The 25806-nt window shown below is 36.6% G+C and overlaps 1 protein-coding gene across 14 annotated transcripts in view; it reads right to left on the bottom strand.

Moving 5' to 3' along the window:
• The window catches only part of TASP1 (taspase 1), a 76950-nt gene that overhangs the window by 34129 nt on the left and 17015 nt on the right, over window positions 1–25806 (bottom strand). For 4 of the 14 annotated variants that reach the window (XR_002437026.1, XR_002437025.1, XM_021392207.1 and 1 more), the window contains exons 7-11: window positions 25589–25668; window positions 12866–12972; window positions 11741–11830; window positions 8547–8666; window positions 7746–7824 (exon numbers count right to left, since the gene is read on the bottom strand). Coding sequence is in view for 10 of the 14 variants with exons in the window: in XM_021392207.1 (XP_021247882.1) it covers window positions 7746–7824; window positions 8547–8666; window positions 11741–11830; window positions 12866–12972; window positions 25589–25668 (476 nt within the window). In the remaining 4 variants the exon portion in view is untranslated. Of the gene's footprint in view, window positions 1–7745; window positions 7825–8546; window positions 8667–11740; window positions 11831–12865; window positions 12973–17149; window positions 17224–25588; window positions 25669–25806 lie in introns of all 14 variants that reach the window. The other 10 variants (XR_002437027.1, XR_002437028.1, XM_021392210.1 and 7 more) reach the window with 8 other exon arrangements.

Genomic DNA, 25806 nt, shown 5'->3' with positions numbered 1-25806 from the left:
TCAAGTAGGTTGAAGTTTATGGTTTGGTGCCTTCCATAAGAAGAGAGGGAAATGCTGGCTGTGGCATAGCTCAAGCACCAATTTAACAAACACAACCCATCTCTTTACAGGTGGCATTTCACATTCCACATTGCCTACTCTGCTTTGTCAACAATATCATCCACAAAGTACACAATGGACTGGGAGGGAGAACAGAACTGAATAGTAGTAAAAGTTTGAGCAGGAATATGCAGGGGAAGGAAGAGTGAATATGCTTGTTTCCATACTGGCGATAATTTTAAAAACAAGAAAAAGTGGGCAGCACTAACTTGTATGTATGAAGTCTGGAAAGTCACATTTGAAGAACTTTTGTGTCAAGTAAATTCAAGTTACCCAAGAGTAATTTCACAGTCTGATGGAAAACAAAGTCATACCTAAAGCTTTAGGAAAGAGGATTAGTTTGTAAATTCATTACATAGCCACATGGTTGTTAGTGCTGGCAAAGGAACACAGCCACTGTTCACAATTAGTTCAACTAATTGTGAAACAACTTCTCATTTCTTGTTTTATCAATGTGTACAAATATCTGATGGGAGCAAATAAAGATTAGTGAGTCAGACTCTTCTCAGGGGAATCCACTGACAGGACAAGAGGCAATGGGAATAAATTAAGAGACGTGAAATTCAACTTGAACACGAGAGAACGCTTTACTATAACAGAGAGGTCAAACACTACAGAGAGGTTGTGCAATCTCCATCTGTGGAGATAATTTCAAGTGGTTCCTTCCAATATAAGCAATTCAATGATTCTTCACAAGATAAAATGTGCTGTTTTTCTCTTCACTGAATGATTCATCAAAAGAACAGAATATCCAAAACACGTCAGGAAGTACTCTAATGTAATCCCTAAAATGCATCTATGAGAACAGAGGATTTTAACTGGACAGCTAAACAGCCAGTCCTTTAGAATCTCTGTGAATTCACTAGTACAAAAAAATTGGAAGGTGAGTCTATTTACTTACACAAAACACAGTCTGTATAAATATTCCTAAACATTACCATCATCTGAATTGTAGTGAAAGTCAGAAACTTTTCATCTTTCTGCTACAGAATTTTTGTATTTCCTAAATAACATGAGACCTTCTGCCTATCTTCAGAAATGCACTATTAAAAGGTTTGCCAGCTTCAGATTGTCACATATACATACACAAGCACAGAAGCTATGCATGAAGAAAGGGTACTGCTGCTAGTAAGATGTTTAAAAGGAACACAACACATAATTCTCAGTCTGTTCATTTCCACTCAAGAATTCCACTTACAGTTTTGTTTTCAAAGCCTCCCCCCATTATCTGTTATTGTAGATTTTATATTTAAGGCTCTGTGTATCCAAAAAAAGAATAATTACTTTTCAACTTATCTCCCAGGAAAAACATAACCTGCCTCTTTTTGGCACAGTTAGTGGACCAATATTCACAATCACCATGGACGTCCCAGCTGGGGAGGAGATTCAATGTCACACTTGATATTATTTTGAATGAAAAAATAGACACATTTTTTGCATGAACATAACGCAAATCAAAGACATAGGAAATGCTTTCTTAAAGTACAGCCAAAAGACAGACTATTGTTTCTCCTGTGGTTGGGTTCTGTTCACAAATATTTTCCTGCCAAATAAGACCCATCTTCCTGTGCTTACATTCATATACCAACAAAAGACATTTACTAAAGAGATCCAAGTGGCCCTTGGAGTGTGCTTTTGTTGTTGGGTTGTTTTTTTTTGCATGTGTACATGAAAGGGAAGGTTGTTTTGTGTGTATGAGTGAACATATGAACGTGAACAGGTATGTACATGCATGCATACAAACGTGTGAACTTTTAAATTAAAAGACCTGTTTTCTAGTATGCTAATCCAGAAACCACTTTTCCTCTTATTTACATTTATGCTAAACAAAAGCCAGCAGTAATGTCTTTCTAATTTAACAAGCTTTCACTCCATCTCTACTATCGTTCTTGCATTACACTATTAGTTAAGGATGCACAGGTATCTTAGCTATGTCTGTAACAACAACATTCTCTGCATTTCTTGATTTTTAATACTACTACTGAGATACTTACAGCATTCCTGCAGTGTTTATCCTTAAGTTGCCAGAAGTCTCTCAACCACATTTTTTACAGGAAAAAAAATATAGATAATTCAAAGTTTGTGTTTTAAAATGTCTACCACAAACTAAGCAAAATGAGAAAGATTTTTACTTGCTTACACAGGAACTGACTTTCAGACTAACAGATACAAAACTGACCTTGAATTCAGTGCCCTTTACATTCAAAATCATTCCTAAATTCCAATATCTCTCCATTCCTGTCTTCATCTTTTGATTTCAGTTGCTCTACCCCTTTTTAAACTATGTTCATAAAATATGAGTTTTACAATATCCTGCACATTATAAACCAAGAAGTATCTTTTGAAAAGCCAAAAGAAATACAGTCAAAAGACAGTGTGGCTAAACAACGAGGCCAAGAGACTGTTAGAGGTAAGAAAATACTGTTCAAAAAGTTGAAGTCATGCCCAGACAAGTCCAGAACCACCAACTTTGGCACATTCAATAAAAAAGTCATGATAAAAATGGCCAAAATATTTGAGAAACAACTTGCTAAAGATGCAACAACTAATGCTAAATCCTTTCTGAACACGTCAAAAGGAGGAAGTCTGCCAGCATCCACAGGGCCAACAGACGATCAAGATGTAAAAGCATATCTTCAAATAATATGCAACCACTAAAAACAGCTACATGAATTTAGAAGTACTTTTAATGAAGTACATTTATGGCAACCGTTTTTTGCTCTTTTATGAGGAAGGCAGTGAAAGATATGCCTCAAACTGAAGCTTCAAGAGAAGGATTTTACAACAAAATTCATAAAACTTCAAGTACAAAACCAACTGAATTATTAAGTGTGGCGTTCACACTAACACTTTTTCCAAGAAAGCTTCTACAGAGGTCAGTCATCACAGCAAAAAAAAAAACATGCCCATCAAGGATTTAATAACTGAGCTTCCAAATAGAAATAGAAATAAGACATCTTCAGAAAGTCATCGTGACCTATTAAAATGAAGGACATCTCCAGCTCATAAAGTCCCAATGTCACAAACCCCTCGAAGGCTGGATAACACACTGGAGGTGCCAGTTCTACTCCAGCACTTTTCCCGGCAGACCTGCAACCATCCTCTATTTGAAACAGCACAGCATCTGGAGCTCCAGCTTGGCCCAGTGTGTCCATTCCTATGTTCCGGCCAATTCAGAGTGGATTTCAACTTGCAAGAGTCTGTATTCTGCACATTTTGAATTACTATCCCAGACTCCTTTTCCTCACACCAGAGGCTTTCCCCCCAACCTGTTCAATCTTTTTCTTACTGAAGCCTCTAAAATGCAAAGACATGAGCACTTTCATAAGCATGAGCCTAAAATAGTTAGGCTTAAAATAAATGCTGGCCCTTAAAAATTCCTTGCAGAAAACTAATGCCAAAAATACGCCTTTTCTGTATATAGAGACTGATTCAACAAACTCTCCAGAATTTTTCTCTGTAGCTTGTTAAGAAGTCTAAAACACCATAGATGTGCTATGTGCAATTTCACAAAGAATCTTTCAAGAAGGTTCGAAACATTGGGCTTAAAATATATTAGCACTTGGTAATTTAGAGTATCCTAATGACAAAACTTCAAAATGAATTAGAATTGAACTCTTCATTCAAGATTTCTTTTAAAAGTGATTTGATGAATTTTGCTAAGCATTTAACAGGACATATTAAAAGTCTATACATACACTACTCAATATACACAGTAACAAAAATCTAATTTATTTTTCATACAGAAGAAAAAAATCCCTGTAGAAAATACTAGCAGAAACTTCTGCCAAATTTACAACTTAAAGACAAATTAAAAGCAAAAGATGTGCAAAGCCATGACATACTGTAGATTTAAAGACAATATCCACAGATAGAAGAGACAGAAGTGTAGGTGGACAGGACTGAAAGAAAATTTTCTGTATAATCTGTGCTTAGGACAACAACAAAATCAGTCCAAGAGGAGACATGGGGCAGATAAATGATGAAGAGATTTATTCAAGCAGTGGCAAGGGCATGGCTTGATGTGGCAGCTGAGTTCTGGCAGGAACACCATTTATTAAAAAGCTCAGAGCCTTGAAACAGATCTTCTCTTACCAGTTTAGATACACCACTGACCTACCTGATGAATCAACAGCCAACCTCAGTATTCTCTTGAAAAACAGAAGAATGATGTTCCAAATATTAGAAAGTCTGCTATCCAACCCACTCACCACGTTGAGAAAACTACAGTATGTGCACTTCATCAGAATTAGTACTGACTTACAGTTAAAAAAAAAAAAAAAAAGCTAGAGTCTATAGATTTTTTTATTAAAGAGTAAAAATAGTGGAAATTTTTATTGACCACAGCATTCAGAATCCAATATGAACCTGTCTTCCCTAAATAAGGCATGTGAGTCCAGTTTAATAACTAATAAAAATAAGTCAATAAATTGCATCCTGAATGATTACTCAGTGACTAAAACCAGTCTCAAAGCAAAATATCATTTTCTCTACAATTACGTACTAATCTATCCAGAACTTCAAAGAGTCTCTGATTTCATCCACACAACAGGAAAACAGACAAAACTGCCTACCTCTGAACTGCTTTAAAGAGAACGGTACATGGCAGAACACATTCTACATGAATTCAATTTTTAGGTTCCAGTAATGACTTGTGCTTACCAAAATTCTTGTTCATACTTGAGATAAACTTCTGGGAAATAATTTCAGTTCTAAGTGAATCATCTACTTTCACATTTGTTATTAACATATACTGTAAAGCTTTGGAAAGGAAAATTCTTTGCAAATAAGGTTTTGTTTTTTCATTACTTAACAATGTTATGGATCTGAATGATGAGAAGATCCATGTCTGTATGTGATAAGGTATACCTAACCTGGTAAGTAAACCCCATACAATTAAATATGTGCAGTCCCATGCATGACGCCACTGGATTTCCCAATGAAGCACCATGATGAGATAAAACAAGCGGTCTTGACCCATGTTGTCTTAAAATTTCACTTCTAGTATTGTCCTTTACAAAGTTCAGAAGGAAATCTCAAGAACTGCAATGAACAAAATACTGCTGGGGCAGAGGTAGATATTGGACAGTTCTATCAACTGTGAACACCACTACTGTTATAGTCTAGTCTGATTTTAGGTATATGAAGTGACAACACTTATCCTCTCTTAGGAAGCACCGGCAATTTAGTGCTTTCAAAATCTTACTGAGTTTAGGTGGCACCTTTTATTTTCTAAAACTTTCATGCAAAAATGAAGTACGTTAACTCTGTATTTTCTTACTTAGCTTGGCAGTTTCACCTTTTGAATATTTGCAGACGTTTATTCCCCACTCCCACTTCCTGTTGTGGTCCAGCCAAGCTATAAATTTCATCCATTCAGTCTTTCCTATAGCTTAATTTTTCTATTTCTCCACCCCTTAATTAGCTTCATGGTTCACACTGTCAGATGCTCAGGCATCAATATATTTTATAACAGCAGTAACATAAATTACAAAATAAAACATTATGAGCTTCTGAAAATGGAAAAAAGAATGGTATTGATTACAGAAGAGTTCTCACTTCCTGTAAACATTTCTATATCCCACTCTTTCTCTTACTCTCTCTCACACACACAAACTTTAAAGGAAAGCCAGAAACCCAGAAACAAGAGTTTAATTAAACACCGCTAGTCTGAATTTCAAATCACTGAGTAAACAGATGGCCACACTTCATGGACTGCCAGCAGTCTATTTCAGTTAACTGGGATTGGTATTAATGTAATGTCATAGAAGCTGGGAGATTTGAAACATTTTATATTCATGTATGTGTATGTGTGTATAAATTATAAATACTGCAACATTATTTACCACTATACAAAATCGGTACCAGCAAAAAAGCAGATTTCTATTTAAGGCCATCATTAAACCCAGCTATCTCCTTTAAGTATATCAAGATGTTTGTACTTGCATAGACTTAAAATCCAGTTGACATGTAAAGAACAGTTTTAAAAAACTAAATAAAAGTGTCTTTCTCAGCCTTTCCACAAACAATCTCCATCACTCAGCTGATGCTTGATACTTATTCTGGTTGCTGACTAAGATATTTAAATGTATTTGCTTACATAAGCAAGCATTTTCAAACTAAAATCAATACAGTGTTTCTAGAGCAGAAATATTTTTCAAAAATTCTGCCCTTACCATGAGTTTCCTTTGCTGTGCTGAAAAGGATGCCTGCTTTTATTAATACTAAATTTAATGGGGAACACTGACATAAGCTTTCAACAGTGTGAGACAGACTTTAAACCAGGGTAAATTAAAAAGCATCATGACTGCAAAAGCAACACAGGAGATTTCTGATGCTCTTCAGCCTATATCAAACTTCAGTTGCACACCCTGACACTTTGCTTCCACCACCAGTTCTGTAACAGGATTCTCACTCAGCAGTACTCCTGAGAACTGAGTACTGAACTCTACAATTTTCTGTTCCATCTCTCCCTGTAATGAATGCAGATAACTGACGATTAAGCAAGATTCCAAATCATAAATTTTGCATCCTAAGTACTTACAAAAAAGTGTTCCAAGTCATTTTTCCATTTTAATTGTGTTCGTACAACCAGGAACAACACTGAGATGAAATTCTCTTTCTGCAACAGCTTTTACTTCACTTTATAAATCCTGTATAATTTCATCTTAAAGTTTTTGTGTTCTAAATATTCACCAAGTTTTTAACACAGCACAGTTATCTTTTCAATATCTTATCTGACAACTCAGAAACATCTCAGCTTACGTTCTCCAGTCTTACACTGCAAATCAGTTACTAACCTAGTTACCAACTCTTTTAATTACTTTCCTTTTTATACTCCTCCTTCAGTCCTGTTATACTTCGTAGATCTGTTGAACTTGGTTTTACAATTGGTATCTCCAGTGCTCAGAATTCCAACTGACAGAACAGACCTGCATGACAGCAGACTGATAAGCATCAAATGAACAAAACACCTTTGTATGCCCAGGATCCTGGCATTTGCAAATGCAAGAGAAGCTACCCTAATTCTTCTTACTATACTTTCAGAACTTCCAAATAAACATTTTCCAATATATATATTCTAGTCATTTGGTTTTGCCTCTTCCTCTTCCATTTGAGAGATGACAAAGACAAAGGAAGAAATCAGTTAAATATTCACTTAAAATAGTACTTAACTATTTTGAAGGAAAAATGCAATTTGCAGTATTTTTGTATCCAAGGGACCCTCTTAATGTTAAGGAGTCCCAAATTATCTTAGTCCTCTACCAAAGGCTTCCAGTTAGAGAAGCATTCTGCTTAAAACAGTATTAGACTTTTAACAATTGTTTGTCGGATCCCTCAATATATAACAGAGCACATGCTTTCAGTACAATATGAGGTCTTATAGAGAGGACAGTTCACATGGCTGTTAATTTTAAGTACAATGACCAATGTAAGCAACGAACGGAGATGAATTTATGGATTTCAAGATAATACTCACACACACACACACGTATATAAATTAAATGATACAAATATAGACTGTACTATGGAATGAATGTTAATATTTTAATTCACTATTCAAATAAATATTTTACTTGGGTTTTGTATACAAACTACAAGGAAATACAGCAACATTTTGAAATATTTATAAAAGTAGCAAATACCTGAAGTACTCACAGCAGTGGAGTAAGGTGTATGAGCTCCTGTATTTTCAGCCCAGCAGCCACAACCATAAAGAGCTGCCTAAGAAAAGAAGAACATCTTTCATTAATTTAAGTATTCAAGCTTTTCGGTTGCTCTTTTCCCTTAAAAAAAAAAAAAAAAGCCCAAGAAAAATCTAAGTATTAATACAAATGATCAAAATAGCAATTCCAATCCATCATAACTGAGTGCTAACTTAATGGTATACTATTGTCACTTAACTTTACTTAACCTTTCAGAAAATGAGGTACACATATCAAGACAAAGTAATGCCAAGTGTGCCCTGTCCCTTTCACTCTCCTATTTCAAAATGAAATGTTTAATAAATTTTGAAAGAGAACTGCTCTTATGACTGCTCTATATTTCTAAAACACTCAAAAACTCCCTTGCTTAGTAACAATAAAGAATGCCTACATCTCATTTGCACTTTTAATACCTTTATTACTTCTACCAATTCATAAGTTCATTTAAAAATAAAATTACTGGACAACTTCCCTAAATAATGTTGGAAATCCTATTCACAAACACTTCAAGCATTTACAAGACAATCTGTAGTATCAAAGAGGTGTTTAAGGATGAGAAATTAAACATTAATAGCTCTGGCAAAAGGTAATTAAATAAAGAAAAAATTCCTACCTATCAGGTAAGACTGCGCATAACAATGTACACAAATCATATAAACACTGTATATAACAATAACACAAGTGCTATAAAACACAATTGTGAGTCTAAACAGCCATTCCCAACTGAAAACATGGAATCACCTGACCAACTCTTCCAGGATGCTTCAGTGCTAAACCTCCACTGGAGACAGCGGCAGCAACATTTCCTTCTTGGTCAACAACTACTGCACCGACTGTATCCAGTGTTCCTGAGTCATTCTCCTGCAGGACACACCAATAGAAACAATTACTTAAAACAGCACATTGAAGTCAGATTACGCTTCATAGGAGTGTACAAACTAATGTGCACAAAACTAAGAGGCAGGCCCGTCAATAAAACAGATTTGTTACCAAGCATACAGTACTGGTGGTGCCACCATAAGTCTTCCCAAAACACTCCCTTTTCTCAGAAAAGACCTGAATAAAACTTCTTCGGCAACAAGAAGGCAATAAGCATCTCAGAACTCAGTGCTTAGTCTACCTCCCTTTACTCACAAAATCCTGTCATCTTAGTGATGGACACTTATCTATTGAGAAGTGATTGAGGAATTCATTCCTAAGGTGTTATATCAAAAGACTCTCCCAAAAGTTTTGAGGTGGCATTTTCAGAGACTGTTGATCTCTAACTCTATGTAGGATTGAAAAAAAAAAAAGCACTCCTCCAAACAAAACAAGACAACAACAAAACAAACAAACAAGCAGCAGTTTATCACATAAAGAGAAAATTCAGTTTCTCCTGCATAAACATTTATCTGCATTAAAAAAAAAAAAATTCTACATTAACTTAACAAAGCAAATAAACCCAAAGGATATTAAGCTATTCATGTACAAACACTTATTTTCTAGACTAGAACCCAGGGGGGAAAAAGGCATCTATCTATACCCCATTATTCAAATTCAAATCAAGTTCCCATCATCAATGAAAACTTCCTTGGGCAGATTTCACTTGTCAAACAGAATTCCTATGAGATTTTTGCCAGTGATACTCTGGCCACACAACACTTACAGATAACACTTTCAGACTAGATAATAGGAAAAATTTCATTACTGTGAGGTGGTCAAACACCAGAACAGGTTTCCTAAAGAGGTGATGAGTGCCTCATTCCTGTCAGTATTCAAGAGACATTTGGACAATGCCCTCAACAATATGCTTTAACTTTTGGTTAGCTCTGAAGAGGTCAGGCAGTCAGACTTGATCATCTTTGTAGGTCCCTTCCACCTGAACCATTCTACTTCTAATTGAGCTATCATTGCAACAGTCTTGAAATTAAAAATACACAGTTCAATACTACGGTGCTTTACAGTATTTTTCACGCAACTGGAACTCCTAAGCAAGCGTGTCATCCTCAGCTTCTACCCAGGATCACAGTGAGCTTTCTCCCTTTGCCTACACCTACCTCTTCCTGAGCAAGTTCTACACTCAGAAGCTGGTTATATTCAGTATTATGGATGTCTTAACCGTAAGGCAGAATAACTAGTAAGAAAAGAAGAGGTGAAAATTACAGATCTGAACCAACTGGCATCAGGAAGGAAAATCAGCTGACTAGTAGAGAAAGGTTAAAACAAAAACAAAAACAAAAACAAAAAAAAAAAACACCAGGAAAGATTGGAGGAGAGGCAAAAGAAATTTGAGGGAATTGAAGAAAAAAGATGAGAAAAAGTATAAGTTCCTTTGCAAGTTGGAAAGAGAAAGGAAAACTAGGTCATCCTACATAATAATAATTTTTTTAAAAAAAGGTATTATTTCATGGAGATACGTATTTCATACATCCTAGGACTTTCAGCCACAACTAAATTCAGATATTATTAACTCAATTAGAACAACACTATTCAGTGGACTGAAAACATAGTGGGCAGCAGAACAAGCTGCTCCCTGGAGGAGCAGATTCCCACACCTGGAAGCTTTCAAAACCAGAGTGGATAAAGCTCTTCTCAAGACTAATTTTTCTATAGCTTCTCTATACAGAAGAAATACTTACAGGATGCAAGTTTTGTTGTCCATCTCTCACCCTATTTTATCAAATAAGATTATGCCCAGAACAAAAACTAGATTAACAGACAATTACAGATGTGAAAATCAAGTTAGGAAATCAAAGTTAGTTTCCATCAAAGTTAAGAATGCCAGACTAAAAGTCACTGTGTTATCTTAATTCATTTTAAACAAAACACTCGGGGTTTCCATAATGAACAGAAATACATTATAGAAGGATCAGGCTCAGCACAAGTTTTTGATATCATCTGATGACAAGGAAAAAATGTTTGCAGCCTTTTTTGCAGCATCTGTAGAACTATTTGTTCAACCTGCCATCTGTCTTCAGATCAAGCACTCACTTGCATAAAATATTTGCCTTCAATAGCTACATAAATATTTTTAGAGATATTTAATCAAAACATCACAAGCATTTAAAACCAAAAGCATTGCATTAAAACTTTCTTAAGCATTATTTCCTTTAAAAGAAGATCTATTTCATACCAGCAATTGCAGTCAATCTAGTGGTATAGTTTGCTTGCTTTGGTTTCCTTTTTTTAGACAAGAAATTTAGGAAGCTGGAAAACTTTCTTAAGGACACACTTGTTTTAACATGGCCCACACAACTTTCTGAAGGAAATCATCATCACTGAGGCAAAACAATTCTGAATTTTCCTTTTCAGTAACATAAGTTCTTAAATCTCAGAGACAAAAAATGATCAGTTTATAACAACTGTGCAGTACTGGTAACAGAAGCTAAGCTGTACCAGGGTACAGTGTAGAAGATAGCAGCTGTAGCTAAGCTGTAAAGACTGAGATATGTGAAAGACTGAAACTAGACACAGACAACAAAATAGCTAGCTACCAAGTCCCACAAACAGGGAAAACTTCACAGCTCCAGAGAAGCACGGCAAATAAAAAGAGTATTTAACAATTCAAACTTAAACTTGACAAGAATATTCATTTTTAATTATTCAAGTATGCTTATAAATGCTTATGAAAAATTTTCAAATTTTTTTTACAAGAGATCAACTTTGACAGTGCAAGTTCTATGATCACAGTTCATGTGCTCACTCTTGTTAAATAGCTCCTTTCTAACCACTTAGATTTGTTCTGCTTCTCCTGTAAATCTTGCTCTTGCAGAATTTGATTTTTCATTTATTTCATTTTGAAGAATTAAACTTCCTGCATAACTGCAGTTACTTTATGTTCTGTGCAGTAAGATAAGCAGTCCACACAGCATGGTTTAGTTCTTGGCCCCCCTCCATGGACAAGATGCACCCAGAAAACTGACAAAACCACCATGTTACTTTACTGCATTACTTACCAATGAGTAGAGCTTTATTTGACCACCTCCTGTATTACCACCACTGGCCTTTGAGCGTCTCCCACACATTCTGCACATGACTCTGGAGCCCTTGAAATTTCAAACTGCAGGTTGGTAAGCTCATGCACTGGCATATGTTTCAAGCACTGACTTGCCCCTTATTACATGAACTCCAACACTGTGGGAAGATCCCTTCCTCCCTCAGTTACATGTTAATACCATTAGAAGATTAAGTTTTACAAGGAAGTGCCTGAAGTCCTGTAAACAGGAAAAGTTCCAAAACTGTTAAGTAACTTTTTTCCCCTCAATCCTTACTTTCTTTACAGGCCTTACCTCCTTGAAAATTGAAAATTACCATCCTGCTAGGGAAAAGTCCTAACCTGAGAAGAAAAGAGCTGAATTTATCACTGGTTTGCATTTGTACAGACTACAGAGAATGCAACTTTTTCACCAGTTCTAGTATTTGCGTATTATTTATATCAACATATGCAACTAGATAAGGCAGCAGATCGTCCAGTTACCAAAGCAAAGAGAAGCGGCCAATGCTAATGGACATAGGCCCCAGGTAAAATACAGCACAAATACTGTGACAGATATTTTCAAATTGTAAGAAAGGCTCTAAATTCTAAGTAACGAAGTGAAGGAAACAGAGGCACTCCTAGTAGTTTTGCAGTACAAGTAATAAGGGCCAGGTCAATGCTAGATGATGCACATATGCACGTTTACCTGCCTGACATTTCAAATTTCACCCATTCCAGCTCCATAATGCAGTGTGTTCAGGAAACATTATAAAGTGGGAAACACTGACAGAGATTCCATGCTAAAGAAAACGTTTCAGTAAACAATTCTCCGATTGTGTTTACATTTGTTTTATTTCCACTTCAAAATATGCAAAATACATTTTCCATTTCCCTAACAAGACACAAAGTGAGAAACTGGCATTAAAGTGGCAAGGCAGAAAGTTTTAATTTCAATAAGTTATCACTATATCATCCAAACATACGGGTGGTCAAGGAGAAGAGTCTTTCAATGCCTCATTGGTCCAAACACAAATAAAACATGAAATGTATTAGTAACCAGCTGTAAAGTTAGGATGACACAACAAAACTTGAAACACAAACTCACCTTTTCATTTGATTGTCTTCTCTTCTTTAGTTGAATGAGATCAGTTTCTACCTTTTCAGCCAACTCCAGCTTCCTTTTGTTCCTCTTAAAAGCTGCTAAACTAAACCCTATAAAATATTTTGAAAGCATTTAACTAAAAAACTTTTTAAACAAATATTGGTAAGTTTACACGTTGGAGGTCTCTTCCCCCCACACTTTCAGCAAAAAGCATCAATTACAAAGGCCTACAATAAAATATTAAAGTTCCAGTACAAGATGTTTATGTCTTTTCCTAAATGAAAAAAATTCTACTATTGTTCAGCAACGGTGATGGGTAAAATAACTAGTAGTAACAAATTGCAGAACACATATGGAAGCTATACTGGTCTAAATATTTCTCTGTTTGGCAAAGATGTAGCCCTACAGAGAAGAGAATGGAGTAAGTGGATTATATTAAAAATATTGTTTCTGACTGTTGACAAGTAAATAGATACCATGTGAGCTCATACTGATATCCGTAAAATTAGTCTACTCCTTTATTACCTTAACTGCATATCTGCATGCTTACCATATATTAGAAAGCCACACAATAATCAAGCAATAATTTTATGTTCTATAATCCAACACAGTATAAACACCAACTAGGTCTTGAAAAGACAAACATGCATTTTCCACATTGAAGTCCCACATTCGGAAAGGAATTATTTAAAGTTGAAAAATAAATAAATACATAAATAATGCTGAAGAGACCAAAACACCACGTTCGCATTTTTAAAGTTTCAGTTCGTGAAAAATCTGCAGATACTGACATATTTAGCTTAAATTCGTTTTGACTTAATATTGTATTGGCTTAACATCCTCTCTGAAAGGAATAAAAAAGAGGAGAAAAGTATCTTCTGTCACTTGTTCAGATGTGCAAAATCAAGGTATTTGGAGGGCAGAGGTATATAATGATAAGTTACAAACTCAATGGAAGTCAAAAAGCACAGGCTTCCTATTTAAAGCATAAACTTCTTAAAATGTCATTTGAAATGACATTCCGAATATAGCTACATCACATTATTCAGAAGACTGGAACAGCTGCAAGAACCGTCTACGAATAAAATCAATATTGCAGAGCCAAAAGAACACAAAGCTTTCATTTACAATTCTCATGAAGTACGCAGACAGTGAGTATTTTATTTCTTTGAAACTTACCATTTAGGTGCCAAAATCACCCAGCGAACTCTCCTTTAAACCTGTTTTAAGTACATAGAACTGGACCTTAAACTACCACATCTATTCAGGAGCATAACCTAAAAGTAATCAGAAAGCTGGCGTTTCTCTCCAAAAACCTAATGAATACCAGTTTCTTAAAACTGTAAACACATATTAATCTGCCATCACCAAGAAAGGAACTCTTTCTACCATACAAAGTTGATTAACGCAGCTACTTTGGATAACATGTTTTCATGTTTGAAACAAGGACCAAGAGGTAAAAAGCAAAACACTTGATAAGGGGGAGCAGGTGAAGAATCATTTCAGTCTCAAATTAACTGGAAGAAAATAAACAAAACAACAACAACAACAAAAACACCAAAACAAAGAACAGAATTTGTTAAACAGAAGTATCCCAAAATGAACCAAGACAGAACATTGCTTTTAACAGAACTTTTGAACAGGAAAATAAGCAAGTTCACTTCAGTGAATACAGCAGATACCTATGGACAGAGCCTTTACACATGGGTGAGAAAGAGAGTTGCCTGGACTTGGTACTCATAAAAAGTAGTTATTACACAGGCATAAATATGCCTAAGACTGTCACCTACTGCTGCCACTGACTCCTATCAATTCAGGAAAAAAAAGATCACGCACCCAGTGAAGCAGAAGAAATATGCGGGTACACAAGAAGTTTTCTTGGTTCTCTGGAATTTAATGCTATTGCTATTCCAAAGCCTTCTGCAATATTTGCACGCTTGTCAGTTTGAATATATGCACAACAATAGTGTCAAAACTGAGAACACCTGCGCTAGTTCCAAGCTGCCCTGTCAGGAACAAAGCACTGCTATACAGTCTCATAGCATCACCATTCCAGCTATACCTTTGTTGCTATTTATCCAGACACTTTCTCCCAGAACATATGATGTTCTCCAAGCTGAAGAGATAAGTTCCATCCACAGAATTTCTCAGTCTCTAGCTAAGCAATTAAACAATTTTCTGATTTTACCTTGTGCTTTACGATTCTGTCTTTTCAAAGCAGTAAAAAAGCCTGAAGATCTGCTTTGAAGGACTTAATTGTTCACAGTCTTATTTGCACTAATTCAAAGCGGTATCATTAAGCAAGGAAATAGAGAGAGAAGACAGGTCATTAAGTATGAAACTGGGCTAGAAACATACCACTCTGTCCTTGTTTAAAGAAAGCATGACTCTTACATAGCACTAATTCTGGCTAACACAATTAATTCTGAGGTGTCAGAACTACATTCAATTCACAGTTACCCCAACTGCCTTTTTAACTGTATGCTAGGATTAAGACTTCTCAAGCATTTTCTCTCCACTGCTTTTCTTACTTTGCTGACCTCCTGTGGGAACAGCGGTGCACTGTTTGATCAAAGATTTATTCTGGATGAGCAGGTACTAAGAACCCCAGGAGTCGGTGTGGCCTGTGTTTTTTGTGCAGCTTAAACTATGTCTGATGTCACAGCAGACAGACATGTAAGTCAGTTTTCTAGTACCACTGAATGCCATTGGTTGGAAGGAACCTTAGGAGGTCAAGTCGTCCAGACTTCTAGTCCAAGTCGAAAGAGCTGCACAGAAGCTTATGCGGTCAAATTCTGAATATCTTCAGGGATGGAGACTGATTCCCCGACTTCTCGGGGCCCCTGCTCCAGGGGAATATACATATATATTCCTCAGACTCGTGCCAATATATGTACATATGTATAAGTTAGTCAGAATTTCCCATATCCTAATTTATGTTAATCCTCTTTAATTCAATCCCTGTGCAGCAGACACCACCATATGACACTTAAATGAACTAACACAGAACAGTCTATGTTAAGGAAGCTAGCATAATGCTTTCCAAGTAAAACAAACTAATCCTTCCCCAGCTTTCTCCACCACGCTATCAACAAAACTTAAACATGAGCTCCTACCTTGAAAATTACCATGATATTTGTCACATTGGCAAGTTCATACTGTTATACTAGAAGGAGATGTTAGATGATATTCCAGTCGTGGTTCTGTACGTTAGAATTTTGATCAGAAAAAAATGAGGGTCTTAGAAGGGAGAAGACTGTGGGTTAGTGGATTTTTGGGGGGATGGAGGGAGCTTTTTAGGGAGCTGGGAGCGGAGAAAGGTAGTTTGTTAATGTTCTGCCTCTCTTCCCTGAGTTACTTGTAAGAATTCATGTATTAATTCAATTCTTAAATATTATTCAATTTAGCATGAAATACCATACCTTTCCAGACTGTGAGGGAAAGAAAGCCTATTCAGACTTTCCCTGGAGTAGAAATTCTTGTGCTCAGGCCACATTCAACTTCAGCATATTTATTAGAATTAACTTTCTTCCATTAGCAAGTTGATAACGTTGTTTTAGCAAGGACTGATAATAGTTGCCTTTCATTATTTATGGTAAATAATTATTAACAGAGACCATCAGCTCCTCTTTGCAGGATAAAAAAAAAGCAAATACCTCCAAAGTGACTTGAAAATCATGAAATAAAGGACCAGTTTGTAAAACAAAACCTCTGACAGCAATTTCTGTTCCTTCCTCTGACATTCCTCAGACTTATGCCAAACTTCAGATGATCAGATAAGGGAAAACCAACTAATAGCAAGCGACAGGCTGTTTGTCCCCCTTCTACTCCTGCCTTGGTTATGTTCTAGATAGGTAAAACCACTATGAACATAATTTAACTGGCCATGGCTCTGGTTGCTTCATCTTGTTCTGAGGTGACTAAAGAAACTAGAAAATAAAACTGAGCTTCGTGCTAAAGGACTGAAAGACAAAATCAAAATTTTCTGAAAATATCCTCCATGGTTGTCGTTCTGGTCAAGCAACATAATAGGGCTTTTAATTCAATAAGTCACATTTTACAAACTAAAAAATTTCCCAGATTATAATGTACTTGCTTAATGTTGCACTTAAAAGTGCAACACTAGAGAATTATTTTAAAATCAGTACTATACACAGAAGGAAAACGCATACACACAGAGAAAGTTCATAACTCAAATTACATCTAAAACAAAAAATTCAACTGTGCTGTGCAAGGATTCTAAGAAATTTCATTTGTCCTAAATGACAGTACAAAAAACACTCTCACCTTCTCCAACAGCATATTCCAAGCTTGAGAAGAGGAAAAGGACACAACACAGTGCTGAAGACAGGCAAGTTTTCCTAAAACAAATGCAATATAGCTACATCAGCCTGAGGTTGCACCTGAGCCAAGAAGATAAGGGAAGCTTATTGACTGGGGAAGGGAGGAAGCTAGAAAAAGAGAGGTAAAGGGACAGACAAGATTTTAGTTTGAAGAACTCTTGGAGTACAGCCCAGAGGTATTGTTGGAATATACAGAAAGTTATTTAGTACAACCTCCTTTGATTTTGCAGAAGAATTTTGAAGTTTTAGCAAAAATTAGGCCTGTGCTCCGTGATAAAAGTCCTTGAAAATTATTATTCCACACAGTAACAGTGTGTACAGTCAAACTCAATCTGAAAAGACCTGCATCTCAGAAGACACAGACTACAGCCAGCCCTTATGTTTTGCTTTCTCTCTTATGTACATACTGTCATAAATAAAACTACTTCAGAGCTGCTAGGAGAGGGGAAAAAAAAGAATAAAAAGCCCCAAGCTTTACAAAATGATTGTTACTGCTTAAATGCTATAACTCAGGCCTCATCCACATAGAAGACATGAAATGACTGGCAACAAAAGCATATCAGAACATCAGTAAAATTCCAGGACTTCAGTCTGTCACATTTACGACACTGCTCACACGTCCCTGCAATAGGCTACCTCTAAAAATGAATCTTCAAGGACCTCAAAACATCTTCCCAGTCCACATTCTCCCTTCAACCCCACAACTTACCAAGCAGGAACTATCCACATGTACTCTGGACTTAAAAGCTCTGCATTTTGGGTCTATTCATACCCAACAGCAGAAGCACTGGGTGAAATATTTAGTCAAAACAGAGTTGTAGAAGTTGAATAGGGGTCTTCCTGCAGAGTAGGCTAAGTGGCAGAGCACAGAACAGGCAGACGTAGAACTTGCTCACCACCACTCACCTGCATGAGAGGTTGGTATTAGTAGAGATGGTGTCAGAATACATGCTTATTTATTATCTAGAAATGTGGAAGAAAAATCTCACAAGCACATCTTCATGAAGTTAAGAATGTTGTAGGTTTTCCCATTTTGACAAAGTTCCAGTGTTAAAGGGCAGACTGATGAGAAAGAACCACAAAATCTTCATTACGCAATTCACTAGCACAAGATATTTATCTTCCACATATATTACCATGGCTGGGCATAAGTACAGGGTTTTTTTCATGGGGTTTTTGCATCACTAACACCATTTTACAGAAAGATAAGAAAGTAACTTCCAGCAAGCAGGTCAGTAACAGAACACTGTCTCTGAGTCAGTTTAAGGCTGTCATGTGTGTGATACTTGTTTGCCATAAAATTTCCACATCATATATTCATCTCTTGTACTAATCCTGTTGGCACTCTAGAAGTCTGATTATTCCCATAACTCTTCTTATTACATTATACTACGTACAAGTAAAAAATTTAACCCAATATCTCAGCAGTTTATTACATAATGATACAGCAAATAATTAAATAAAAGACAACTGTATTCCTCATTCTACACAGCACATCAGTGCTAATACACCCTGCGTACTCAGCTAAACCATTAGCATTTAAATGTTACTATATGCTCTTCAGCACTGCAAACTCTACAGCGAACAAGTCTCATTTATAACAACCAATTCATTTCCTAGTACTACTTCAGTTAAGCCTCTAGGTTATCCTTTCCCCTAGTCACTTTCCGGACTTCCGTCTCCTGCAGCCCTCCCTAACCTACTTGACTCTTCTGATCCATAAAACAGAACAACTTCAAAAGCAAATTACTGTACTTCATATGCACCATGCCCTCCTTTAACAAAACTCCTCAAAATAAACCCTCATAAAGGAAAGCCTCAGCAATGCATTCAGAGGTCTTCCCCAGTTTCATCCACAGGTAGGATCAGAACCGACCTGGTATTTCTATCTCTAAAGGATGTTCTCCTTGGGACTGTGAGCTTGGAGCAAACTGATCTGCTGGAAACTAACGCTACCCGTGCACACAGGCACATGGCTGCACTACAATACACGTGTACACATACATGCACACTGACAAATTCTCTAAGTGACAGCAGTTGTAAGCACCAGCTGGAATGAACACCAAGAAACTGAGAGCGTCTGGATACAAACAAAGCCCATGATCTGATTTCTAAACCAGCTTTCACAGGCTGCTGGAAATGATGGAAACGGTCCAGAGAACAGAGAAAAATTATGAAAAAGAGAAAGTTACCACTGTCATATTCATAGACTCCGAAAAACTACTGAATCAGACATGCAGAATAAAATGTAAGACTAAGATGCTTTTTTTTTTCCTTTTTCTTTTTTTCTTTTGACAATGGTAAAACTGACATGCATCGATCTGTGAATTCTAGGTCTGTGTTCTTCAAACAAGCCTATAGTGGACAGATTGTTTAATACACTACATTAACACCTCTTGCTTAAAGTAATACAAAAAGTTTTTACTGAGAAGGCCACATTTCCATAAAATTACCATGCTTTTATAAGCCAAATCTATTCACTTCTGTATTCTCAGGCTAAGCTAAAAGTTCATAAGACATTTAAGTGTATAATTATGTTTTCAAATTGGAGTAACAGAGACAGATTTGTAGGATCAATAAATCAGAAATCAAGGTCAGGACAATACCCTTCAATATATTTGCATTACTGGATGGAACAGCAAGCCAGGAACACAAGCACAAACTCCACTGTTCCTATAACAGTTGTTACAATCTGTTATGCAACAAAACATTATGCAACCTATGAGTCAGCAACTCTTGTTTAAAAACAGTAAATTGAAAATACTAAGAAAATTCAAAGAATATTCTTAAATCTCTGGAGTACAGACGGACCAATCATATAGCACCCCCTGGCAGACACTTCTTACAGTCAACTGAAAGAACTAAACAGGAGAATTTTCTTTATTTTATCTTTTTACTCCATATTAAAGGAGGACGCAACTATTGAAGGAAAGAGAATTACAAAGGGATATACTAGCAAATTAGTTAACCCACAGGAATTAAAATGATTCAGTAAAGAATTTTGTTGAGCAGTAGCTAAAACAAGTGGCACAAATGAAGACAGAAGAAACTAAATTTCATTTTAACAAAGGTATTTTAAATGACAAATTAACACCATTTATGCTTCTATTGAGACTAAAGACTACTAGTACTACTTCCCATGTGGCCATAGATTGACAGACAGCAATAAAAAAAAAAAAAGCAAAACCATTCAGCATCAAAAGCATACGCAAGAATTAACCTACCTTTCGCAAAGCAACACTGTATATAGATTTCATGTTCATGGCAAAAACTCAGGGTAAAGTCTTTCTGGACTTATCAGTTCTTACTACTTCATGGAAAAAAAAACCTTTTCCTCAATCAGGCGGGCTTTCCTGCTCTCCAGAAGATTTCCATTCAAAGCATCTTCCAGGAGCTTTGGCTCAACACTTTTCCTAGCTAATTTAGAATGACCATATAGGTGGCACTTAGCTGCTTGGATTTCAGAACTGTGAGTGAACCTACAATATTATATACAATTCCAGGGACACTTCACATCATGTCTTGCCTCCTTTATTTTTTGTGTGTACCAGTGAAACAAGCACTTTCCAAAGCTCATTTTGCATATTACAGAGCAGAGGTAGCAACTTTACTGGTAAAAATAAGCATCTTCTTTCTGAGAGATACCATAGAATCATAGAATTAGCTAGGTTGGAAAAGACCTACAAGATCATCCAGTCCAACCATCCACCTACCACCAATAACCCCACTAAACCATGTCTCTCAACGCTATATCTAAACGTTTCTTGAATACCTCCAGGAACGGTGACTCAACCACCTCCCTGGGCAGCCCATTCCAGTGCCTGACCACTCTTTCAGAAAAGTAGTACTTCCTAATGTCCAGCCTAAATCTCTCCTGGTGCAACTTGAAGCCATTCCCCCTCGTCCTGTCACTAGTTACAAGAGAGAAGAGGCTGACCCCCAGCTCACTACAGCCTCCCTTCAGGTAGTTAGAGAGAGCGATAAGGTCCCCCCTGAGCCTCCTCTTCTCCAGACTGAACAATCCCAGCTCCCTCAGCCGCTCCTCATAAGGCCTGTGCTCCAGACCCCTCACCAGCTTCGTCGCCCTCCTCTGAATGCGCAATACACAGGGCAAAATAAGCAAGCTACCTTGTAAAATCCCCCGAATTTCTGACTTTCTCTCCTGATCCCTGCTATTCTCATCCTAAAAGCAAAGAACCACAACATAGTCTAAGCCACTGCCCTGAGCTAGCCACTGAACCTTGTAGCCCAGTTCCAGAAATATGGCAAACACTTTTCTTACATCAATAACAGTGAAGCAGAGGAAAAAATAAGGAGGTGTGAGGAAGTGCGGAAGAAAGACAGGCCAAACTGATGGACAGGAAGACATATGGTGTCACTAGAAGTGTGGCAATCCGCATGACATCTAGAAATGGTTCTCTTTCATTAAAGAAATAGAGCAGTCATAACATAAACGAGAATACTCCTGCATACACAAAATAAAAATTATTATTACAGTTAAAAAAATAGAAAACGAGGCGGAAGGAAATTGCCTGTCACAAGTAGAATGCCAAACCAACATATAGTAGCACCTACTTTGTTCAAAATAATGATGTGATTTTACTGATGGCACTAAGTTATTCAAGGTAATAAAGCCAAGGACAGGATAGAAGAACAGAAAGATTCTGAGTCAATGACTTGAAAATAAAACAACAGACTTTATTCAGCAGGTCTCAAAATAATGAAAAAGAAGTAGTCCTTCAAATAACCCATAGTTGAGCCGTAAATGTTTTTGCAGATGCTAGAAATTAATATAGGCTCAAGAGGAAAGGACAATTTATTGGCACAAAATACCATTAATCATTACCATGTACCAATACCAACCCAGGAGTTTAGAGTCTAGGATATCAAATGAGGTAGGTACGTATTTGCTCTGTTCTTTTCTTCTTCCTTAAGCACCACTTCTGGCTAGTATTAGATTCCAGTAATTGAGCTAGGTGCTCCTGTTCTTACGTAATACAGCTTATTGAAGCGCTTAGGGTCCCTTCCATCTCATTAGTCAGGGGTACAAGCACGATGCATGAGTTACCATCCTTCTCCTTCCCTTCAAAGGCTGTATACTTAAACAGTCCTATGTTACGTCAAGTAAGAAGACAGTACTCAGCAGCACTAGCTGTGCAGTAATTTGTTTTTTTGGCAACAAATACTAGATTAAGTCAACCACAGCTTCAGATATTAATACCAGTGATTTAACAGGGATCCTTTGTGATATTTCAGTCAGATATTGTATGAAGTGTCATAACTATCATCTCTACAAATAAAATGTCTTAAGGCTGTTAATCCCGATCTCCAGTTTGATGCCAGAGTCAGATCCACAGCTTCCTGAGCTGCTAAAAAATTAACTCCTCCTTTCAGAACCAACTGTACAGAGTACATCTACCTTCACACTATATACATAGTTTACACATTCATACGCAGCCAGGGCTGACGGCATCAGCCATCAAAAACACATAATTACAAGATGCTTATATCACTTTATCTTCGCCGAATCAACTGCTCTGCATCTACTGTAGCTTGAAATTAAAAACTGAGATAAAAGTGGCTCAGTTATTACTAGTGCCAGCAGAGATATCAACAGGCAAAGCTGTATCTAACATTTATGTTGCCAATTTAGAGTAAAGCATACTTTTCATATTTAGGAAAGGCTGCATGATACAGTAAGTTAGAATTTCTAAACTGTAATTAGTGTTAAAACTTTGATCACACTTTCAAATCAGTCTCTCTTACATGGGGCAACAAACTGCAAACATAAGATAGTACAGGCTCTAGTGTGGGCAGGAATTAATAAATTCAGCCCTCCTGCAGTCTGTAGGCAATGCAAGAATATCATACTTCAGTTAAAAAAAAAAAAAAAACAAGAGCAACAACAACCCAGTCACTACACTGGAAGCCAGCAGATTTCTACAAAGAGTAGAAATCCCATTTCCTCGCACACTTGGCAAATCAAGGAAGAGAAAACAGGTGTGCCTTGACATAACCTTGATGTAGTTCAACAAGGAACATGGTTTAAAACTTCATTTCAGTTTGGTGCCCAAATACTTTGATAGTTATCAGAGAATTATGGAGTGTGACCACAAAGTTGATCGTGCAGCTTTCTTTGTAACTGATCATACAGACAGCTCCAACACTGCAAAACGAACCACACAATCCCATAGCCTTACAGTACATATACATTTCTCTTGCCAGCTCAGGTCCAGGAAAAGTGAGAGAGAATAATGTGCCTTCAAGAATATTTTTTCCACGTGCAGCACAGAGAAGCCAAAACATGTGTACCTAGTTCTTGTTGTTAATACTTGTTGCAAGTACATGTCTAAGGCTTGGGTTAGGGTTTGTGTGCATGCTTTTTGTTGCTGTTGTTTGTAATCAAATTACTCTAACATTTAGTAATTATTTCGGTTCAGCATTTTACAGAGCTACTCAACAATCATATGATTTCATTTCAAGTTAATTTACCTTGTATTCTCCAAGAAAACTCTACCAGAGCACTTGTAGCAGGCATAATAAAAAACTACTGATTATTCAATAAAATCAAGTGTATTCAAATACTGGGGAAAAGGCCAATTTTTAAGTCGCTCAGGCAGTATATATAAACCTGGCTGGCAGTGGGGCGTGTGTCTGGGTTGGGGAGTAAGAAGCAGTTGGCAATTTAAATACCAATATTTAATACTATTTTTTTTTAATTGACATTGCAACAGGCAATGCCATTTCTGCATTGGCTTTGCAACAGGATTAACCTCACAAATCCAGTAGTTGTTTTAATGGAAATTGTTTTGCTAAATAGAGGAACGTTGAGTGTGCTAAGTAGATGAAAATAAATTACTAATGTTTTGGAGCTAGCTTGTGAAAATATATCAGCTGAGATTATTCATCTGATGTTTCTCCAATGTAAATACATAGTCTATATTAGGGAAACCAAAATAGCAATGGCCATCCTTATATTCAAGCTGTAACACGTGGATTTGCTCTAAGGTATGTTTTACCGAGTATGAGAACGTTTGCCAGTTAATGTTAGAATCTAATCACCCCTGTTACAACAGCAAGGCTGTGATACTAGAAATAGTGTAAACTGTAGTGCACGCAAACATAGCTAGTCAAGAGACCCTCCTTTTGGAGTATTTCCTATACATATGTAGTAAATACATTCTAAAGAAAAATCCTTTATGGGTTTTTCCTCTTTTCTAAAGTCACAGAAACAATTCCGTTCTGCTCAACTGAGCCCAAAGTTCATTCTGCAAATGCTGTTCTGGACAGGAAATGGATGGAGCAGCACTTTCACTCATGTCAGACTAGAAATCAAAACTTTCTGTTCAAAGTGAAATGCAACATGAATATGTATGAAAATTGGCATGATCTAGTATAACACTGCTACTCTTTCAGGAGTTACTTTTGAGCAGTGAGTATCAGTAACTTTGAAACACAAACTCTGGCTGTTTATCTACATTTAGGACTGCGTCTAATGGCAAATGTAGATCTCAATTTCTCACTCAGAAACAACTTACATATTTTATGTAGTGATGTTTTAAACTGTAAAATAAAAAAAATATTGTGTAATCTTCTGCCTTCTTGGTAACGAGCTCTGACTTTTTACCTGAACAACTTCAACAGGAAATATAGGGCATGCTCTCACCAATAGCAACCTACAGACTACTGGTAATGGCACTTTCCAACAGCGTGGGGACTGAGAAGAAAAGGAATGCCTCTCCAGGAGTACACGCACTAATTTTCAGTCTAGTCTGTAGGTGTAACAATCACTTGATTTATTTTAAATAAAAGAAGGTTCTTGTAAGAGATCTGGAAGCTCTTAGGATACAGTATACTTCGAGTCGATGTGCTGGATTGGGTTATTCCACCATGTTAGATGAAACAAAGCCTAGCTAAGTTTTTTGGTTTGTTCGTTTCTTAGTTAAAAAAGAAAAAAAAAAGCCTGTTTATACCATGATGGATGGAATTACAGAATCTGCTAGTCAAAGTGGCACCTACTGAATTCAGATACACGGCTAGTTGTTGTTTTTTGGATCAAAGAAGGATCACAGCTTGAGCTGTTAATGAGTCTGCATTTTGGTTAAAAAATAATAATAATTAAAAGTCCTTCATTGGATTTAATCCTAGAATCACAGATTCGCTTTAATTAGATGTTGCTAAAATGCAGCTAAAGTAACAGTTCTTAATTTTTACTACTTTGATACTTAATAGAAAATTATTAAACTTAACCATCCTTATACATCATAATATCATATGCTAGTCGAATGTTAAGAACAGTGAAGTGATGTTCACCTCAAAATACGAGGCACTGTTTTAAGTTACTCTGTCCTGTTCTTCCTACTCACACCACCAGATTACTCACTTGTAGCCATGATACCTGGAGGACATGCTGGTATCCCGTGATCAACTGCCCATCTGAAAGCTCCTTCACCAACTAAAAAGCTAGGAGACACAGAAGAGGGAGTTTAAATAAAACCATATAACAAATCCCCCTTTTCTTGCAATTAGTTTTTTCTCTTTGGTTTGGTCATTTTAAAACTGTAAGCCGTCTGCATTTCACAGAAGTGTCAGCTATAATTA

The sequence above is a fragment of the Numida meleagris genome, chromosome 3 (genome assembly GCF_002078875.1).
Source record: "Numida meleagris isolate 19003 breed g44 Domestic line chromosome 3, NumMel1.0, whole genome shotgun sequence".
Classification (NCBI taxonomy): domain Eukaryota; kingdom Metazoa; phylum Chordata; class Aves; order Galliformes; family Numididae; genus Numida; species Numida meleagris.
This window is presented reverse-complemented; position numbering and strand designations above follow the sequence as displayed.